Source organism: Zingiber officinale, chromosome 6A (genome assembly GCF_018446385.1).
Source record: "Zingiber officinale cultivar Zhangliang chromosome 6A, Zo_v1.1, whole genome shotgun sequence".
Taxonomy (NCBI): Eukaryota; Viridiplantae; Streptophyta; class Magnoliopsida; order Zingiberales; family Zingiberaceae; genus Zingiber; species Zingiber officinale.
The window spans coordinates 30,970,948-30,977,732 of record NC_055997.1 but is presented as its reverse complement, the minus strand read 5'-3'; the positions used below and the strand labels follow the sequence as shown (position 1 = coordinate 30,977,732).

The window sequence follows — 6,785 nt, the reverse complement described above, 5'->3', positions numbered from 1 at the left end:
TATTTATATTTGAGTTGAACCTGACCTAAAATGACCCACAATCTAAATCCAACCCGAACCCGACCTAAAATAATTCATTTATAAAAATATGTTCATCTTAACTCAAATTCAACTTGAATCCAATCCGAAAAGATCAATTTTATAAAAATATACTTATTTTAACCCGAACTCAACTATAATCCAACCCGAACCGAACTTGAAAATATTTATAAATGGATTTGCATATTGTAATTGGATCATTTCAAGTTGACTCGAACTTGATCTATTTATTAATCGTATCAATCATGCCGACCTGAACTCGACCTGAACTTAATAAAATCTTACCCTAATTTTATTTTTTTATGCAATTGGAATCGTATTTTCATGTCGAATCAGAAATTATCATCCCTAGATAAAAATGTAGAACACATTTTAGATGTTGACTTTTTGTCTTATTATCCTAAGATTGAAATGGAAATGCTTTTATTTTTTTCTTTTCCAAAAAATTACTAGAATTTGAAAAACAAAAATCGTCATCCTTTTTATCTTCTCGTACTGTGAAATTTACATAATTACATTCCCCTTCAAATAAGAAAAATATTATTCTCTTTTACCATGACAGATTTTTGAAGGTAAAATAACTAGAGCATTTATTTATTGATTGTTAAGTATATGTCACACTATTTTAAATATATCTTTTAAAAATTTTCCTTAATAAATATAACCCTAACTTTTCTTTTAATATTATCTTTACTTATTTTATTCAATCCTCGTATGTCTAAATATATACTTTAACATCCTGCAATTTTTATCTTTTACTAATGTACCAAATCATAGCCCAAAATTCTCTGCAACTTTTTGCTCTTGTATTAATTTTTTACACAAAGGGCGACAAATGTACATAAAAAAATAAAAATTAAAGGCGACAAAATGGATGCAATGTTCATGCTCTTATCAAAAGTTCGTACAAATTTCCATTGTTTTCCCCGCTTACTCTCTTTAGTTTTTCAAAGCTACGTCTGCTTCCAAGAAAATCTACACGTTTGAATGCCACAAAACCTTGTTCTTTTGATTCTTTGCTTGCATAGAGTGCTCTAAGTCGATCAGCATGCCTCGAGTCTGTGTGTATTGCAAGGTTGATTTCAACCGTCGTCATGTTCTCCTGAAAACATATATACAACACCAACAAAAAGAAGAAATAATGTGAAAGCTGAATAATTTTTGAAATTGTGAAGAAAATTGCAACTAAATAGAGTTGATAGTTGGAACTGCTGTTGCAAGCTTATTTGTGTGAGTGAAAGAAAAAATTGGCCAAACTCTATTACAAGGAGTTGCAGAACTGTTTACCTGATAAAAGTGGTATATATGTTCCAAAATCTGGATACAAGTAAATCCATTATCACTGAAAAATGTTCTGGACGAAGGGCCTAGCTCGCCAAAGCGATCGAGTGGGAAGAGTATGGTAAGGAAGTGACTTCTTAAGATGACCTCCCTCTTCTCACTGAAGCCACATGGATGATAATAGAAAGTCAGTGACTCCAACAAACTTTTACAATATTTGAAAAGCAGTAGAATTTTAGTGAGTACCTTTCTCTAAGTGAGCGTGAAAAGTCTTCGAAAGATGCTTCAGAATTGCCATCATCACCTAAAGAACGAGATGGGTGTTGCTCGGTTGCATCTTCAATCCAAGAGGACTCTGTGTAGATACGGGTGGATGACACTGGCTCGGATACTGTCCAGCAGATAGACTCCAAAAGAGTGTTGGGGGTGATTGGATGGATCGGAACCTGACAAGACTGGGCTCGAGCAATACTGAACATGAGTGCAAAATCTTAAGAGGACTCTCATACAATGACAAAGGTTCTTACTTGCATGCGATGGTTGCGACGATTCCTCACTCCCAACTTTGCCAACTCAACAGTCTTCAGCCTTTCTTCAATTTTCACATCGTCTACATGTGGAAGAGAGTGACTGTACCTCAAAGCAACAGGATGACCACTTCCTCTAAAGCTAACCTAAAAGATGTGGTTATAACTTAGGCTGGGAAAACCTAATTGGCTATAGGAACAAATTTAAAAGAATGAAAAAAGAACAAAACAAAGTTTGAAGTTTCAAAAGACAGTATTGATGTAGAACTCTGAAGAAATCATATAACAGAGATGTTGTACGGTAAGTATACTGATGGGCCCCTTAAAAATAGAAAACATTTTCTACTGTTTGTGATGTAGCTATCTGGCTGAAGAAAGTATATCTTATCCAACAAACTTTCATCGACTTTTTATGAGACCTCATGAAAATATATTTAAAATGAAGCAAAATAGGATAACTTTGTCGTTAAACTTAAAGCTTAAAACTTAGAAGGGAAACCTGAATACCTCTCCAGCATCCTGATCACTCTCAAGAATCATGTTCACCTGCTTAGCTATGTCAGAGGATAAATGTACGAGCCTCTGTATGCACTTCTCTTTTGCTGTTTTCAGTATCCATAGCGGCTGACACAACATCAAACAGATAAGGTACTAAATGAAAAATTTTAGAGAGAGAGAGAGAGAGAGGTGCAACAAAGCTTACAGTTACAATGTTATTAGCAAGACCAATGTATCTACGGATAGAAGGACCTTCACAGACAATATGACTTGCATGACAACCAATAAACCAGTTGTCCAAAAAAGTGGCGCCTTCTTTTGTAGCTGACTCAACAACCTATAATAAGTTAAAAATAAGTTATGTTGAAAACTTTAAATGCCATACATGTTCGAAGCTTGATAAATTAACAAGTAGACCATAATTATGTTTGGAAATAAGTAATGTTTATTTAGGTCTTCTTTCTTATGAGGGAAGGAAACAATTAGCAAACGAACGAGAGTAGAAGAAAATACTCATAGGAAAGAATTGGGAAATGCTTCCTTAATTATAGTTTCCTTGGATGGAACAAAAGTATTAGAACTCTCCTCTTCAATCGTTCCTTGTCCCACGTTACTTTGTCAAGCAAACGACTAGGCAAGCACCAAGTACTTCTAGACAATACAGAACTTTGATGAGATAAATCTAAATATAATTCCTTATAAGAAGCAAATAATTTCTCCCAGCATATCATGCAGATGCATGCTCCTCTTTTCTCATCAATGACAGTGAGTTAACTAGACCACATGGGCATTCAACTGTTCCTTATTAATAAATCACTACCAAAATTTAAAATGATTAGCACATTACACTATCAGATAGAATCAAAAAAGAAATTTGTCTATAAATAATAATGCTGAACAAGAATGCAAACATAGAATGGAGATCAGCAAGACAGGAATGAACCGAAACCTCTTAATGCATCTAATCAGCTGGAAAAATTCATATAGTTAATATCAAACTAACAAATGCCATCATGATATTGTAGACACAAAATTACACTTCACAGAGTACAGTTTATTACCTTTTTCTTCATATCATCTGAAATTTCTGAATCAATGTAGATAAAATTGTTGGAAAAAACAGGTTCAGAAAGAATTTGTTCTTTGTTGGGAGCCTTTATTGGAGTTTGCCACCCTCTACCCAATGATTTGCCATCTTCAAAGGAAGGACTTGGGAGACAAGATTTGTCACTTCGGGGAACCCCAACAATTCGATTTAACTCCCCCGAAGGCAAGCCATTCTCTCCAACACTTTTTACACTATAAAGAGTCTCACTCAATCTCGCTGTAGCAGGAAGCGGCAAAAACTATAAGCATTGCTTTTGAACAATCACTTAAAATAACAATGACCATGATTGATAATATATGGCATTAGGATTAGTGGTAAACATTAAAAATGAAATTCTCAAACGATAAATCTTTAAGTTACACCCAAAGATCAAAGCAATATTTGCTTACTCTTTCTGTTTACACTGTCCACAAACCACCCTAAAGTAACAACAAAAAGACCATTCTTTGATCCATGCTGCATCGCATGTTCAAATTTTCTACCAGTAAAGCTGTATTACAGTCAAGGAACAACAGAATCAACAGATTGTTATTGTAGTTGACAGAATATTTTCACTATCAATTTTAAATGGCACAGGAAACTAAGGTAGTGTTGCAAGTTCTAAAATGAGAACTGAGATGAAACTGAAACAAATGCATCTATTTTAGGATATCTGCACAACGAGATGTGTACATTGAGGATTCAAACATCCACTGTACTGACCACCTAGCCTGTGAGTCGCTGCCATGACTTCTTTTCTTGCTTCTGTCACAAAAAATAATAGAGGAGATACAAAATGAATAAGTTTGTGATTAAAAACTAGCACTTTTAAGAGGATATCATAACATTGGTAATTGAAGGTTAATCAAAACCATTCTTTTAATGAAAGATAAAAAGTTAGGAAAATGAACCTTGGAAGTTATCAATGAACTTTCATTAATGGTCTCATTTTATCCTATTTCGGTATTTCCCATGAAAAAAGAATACACTAGTTCACGAATGCATTCAAATTTCAAAATGCAGACTGATACAGGGATACCTAAATAAGCGTACCATAACTCCTGATTAGTTCCAAACTAAAATAGGATTGTGTCAAGCTTCAAAAGCACCTTGCAATAATGTTCTAGATTTCTAGTTAGTCACAAAAGTTAAAATAAGATAACATAGGATATTATTTTAACAAAAATTGTAGATGACATTAACAAACTAAACAATAAACTTCATTAGCACCTTTGGAGAGGCCAGTAACACAAATAACTAGGCCCGTGAAAGGACCCCGAGGCAAAGGAAGAGTTGACTCAGAAAGCGATGAAGAAGCAGGAGATGCCATGAATCTTAGACTATCTGCATTTGGAAGGAAGGTTGAAGAGCCAACGAGGAGTCTTGAACAGCCCTTGCTGCTGATCACCTCCACGTTACCACCCTTCATAATAATGGAAATTTCCTCTTCAACATGGACAATAACAGCTAAATTGAAGCCTTCTGTGAATCACTTGATCTCTTAAACACGCGTAAAAGCTTCCATCCAGCACTGCACAAAGAAAAGCTAGGAATTTTGCACCAGAAAGAAAAGCTAGGAATTTTGTACTAGAAAGAAAAGAAAAGCTATCCGATTCTTAGAGAACAGTTAAGTTCAGGATTTTTTCTTATGAAAATGGGAACGAAATATTAAAAAGATAAACTTTTACCTTTCTTCACGAATCAAGAAAAGAAAATTTTCTATTACCTCACAAAAAGACAAAAATCCAAATCCAAAGAGCTTCAATTTTGGAATCTTAAAATCCCGCCAGAAGGCAAAAATACGACAGGTTCGGTCTGCCAAATTGATCAACGAAGACGATAACTACCGCAGAGAACAAAACTAACAAGTGAAAAAAAAAGAAAAAGAAGAGTTACTCCACAAGTTGCAGACCCAAATGGCACATACAGTCACGAAACCACCAAAACACGAACTCAACCCGTTCCGGAAACAACCTTATCTGCAAATAACCAAAAGACGATGAGCTCTCCACAGATAGACTGAATAAACATGAAGAGCACTCGAAAGGTCGACACAGTAATCGGAAAATCTGAAGAAGCCAGTACCTGCTTCAAACGATAGGGGCATAGCGATCAAGATCCAGATCTCCAATGATGAGGTCAAAGGAATTGGGGGCCTCGGAAGCGGGGAAAGGAGAGAAGTTGGAGATCGTTGCTTTCGAGGATTAAAGGCGACTCCTTGTCGAGGGGCGAAGCCGACGCGAAGATTTCCACTGCTCCAACGCCCGTCCGCTCGTGAAGAAAGTACCAAGGTCACGCTTTTGAGGGCGAGAGGTTTAAACGCTGCGTGAGCGATTTAATTTAAATGCGTCACTAATCCCTCTTAATTACGCTATAATGCCTAGTTAATTAAGTCATTATTTCACTTGGTTTTACTGTCTAGGAGTACACAGGAGACAGCAACATGGCTTTTGAGTGGACAGTAAACGAACTTTTCATAGGAAAACAAAATAAATTAAAAGAGCCTACTAAATTATACAAATAATAAAAAAATCATTTGTAAAAAAAGTCTAAAAAAAAATGTCCCTCGAATGTTTTATCTAAAACACTCTTTATCTAATGTTATCCTAGTAACTACGCAGCATATAATAACCACTCGATAGTTATTATAATATTATTTCTTCTAAAATTATTATAATAATTACAATTAAATACTATAATTATGATTTATATAATTATGATTTATTGAATCATGATTTAGATCATATGATCATACGATCTTATAACCTGAAAGTACCAAATCAGTTTTTGATCATTTGAAATTATTTTTGTGGTGGAGTCGGAATATAATCATTATGATTGCTTAGGATCGATAGAATCAATACTATCCTAGGTTGAATACGATTATTATTACTATGTCAATAGAAATCAGTTAGGTTTTTAATAGGATTCTATGATCCGATCCCATTGATCTCATCTTATGACTCCAAATCAGTTCTACATAGTATCACTATCTTATGAACATGGCCCCCACGGGCTGGATCAGCTGAAAGGGTGTCTGACGCTTGCAATGGAGGTTCAGGAGTCGAGGGTCGTCAGTTGCACACGGACGTAAAATCTCGGTCTGCTGCGCTTTAAATTCCACTCGACCCCCAATCACCCCTCCTGCCCAGCTTAACCGTGATTTACCCCCTCTGGATATCTGTGGGGCCGGACCCAGGGGGCCGCTAAGGTGGCGGTTCCACCTTTTGCAACTATCTTATGAACATGATTACGATGTGTAGAAGCTATTAAGTAGTTGATAAAAAAATATTTTAATATAATAATATTCAAAGTTTACGGTTTAGGATTTAAGATAAGTTTAGGATTTAGTC

At 35.3% G+C, this 6,785-nt stretch overlaps 1 protein-coding gene across 13 annotated transcripts; it reads right to left on the bottom strand.

Moving 5' to 3' along the window:
- Positions 1–823: 823 nt before the first annotated feature.
- On the bottom strand, positions 824–5,750 carry LOC121996212. Of its 13 annotated transcripts, none has more exons than XM_042550084.1 (13): positions 5,518–5,750; positions 5,329–5,411; positions 5,159–5,247; positions 4,663–4,963; positions 4,106–4,197; positions 3,843–3,945; positions 3,407–3,669; positions 2,551–2,682; positions 2,355–2,471; positions 1,848–1,994; positions 1,567–1,766; positions 1,327–1,480; positions 824–1,141 (listed from the first exon to the last, which is right to left on the bottom strand). In XM_042550084.1, exons 4-13 carry the CDS (start codon positions 4,859–4,861, stop codon positions 923–925), a joined length of 1,626 nt encoding a protein of 541 aa, XP_042406018.1. In that variant the 5' UTR covers positions 4,862–4,963; positions 5,159–5,247; positions 5,329–5,411; positions 5,518–5,750; the 3' UTR covers positions 824–922. The 13 variants fall into 13 exon arrangements, with proteins under 13 accessions (XP_042406018.1, XP_042406010.1, XP_042406011.1 ...); XM_042550076.1 differs by having other exon boundaries at positions 1,567–1,775; positions 5,518–5,748; XM_042550077.1 differs by having other exon boundaries at positions 1,567–1,775; positions 5,345–5,411; positions 5,518–5,748.
- Between the last annotated feature and the right edge of the window lie 1,035 nt (positions 5,751–6,785).

What these genes read in the sequence shown, in the direction of transcription:
- LOC121996212 (XM_042550078.1), bottom strand. Translation starts at nt 4,861, where the DNA reads ATGAAGGGTGGTAACGTGGAGGTGATCAGCAGCAAGGGCTGTTCAAGA. An exon ending in CAGATGATATGAAGAAAAAG is followed by an intron (nt 2,683 to 3,406) that starts GTAATAAACTGT and finishes AACTTATTATAG; the next exon opens with GTTGTTGAGTCAGCTACAAA. An exon ending in GTGATCAGGATGCTGGAGAG is followed by an intron (nt 1,995 to 2,354) that starts GTATTCAGGTTT and finishes CACATCTTTTAG; the next exon opens with GTTAGCTTTAGAGGAAGTGG.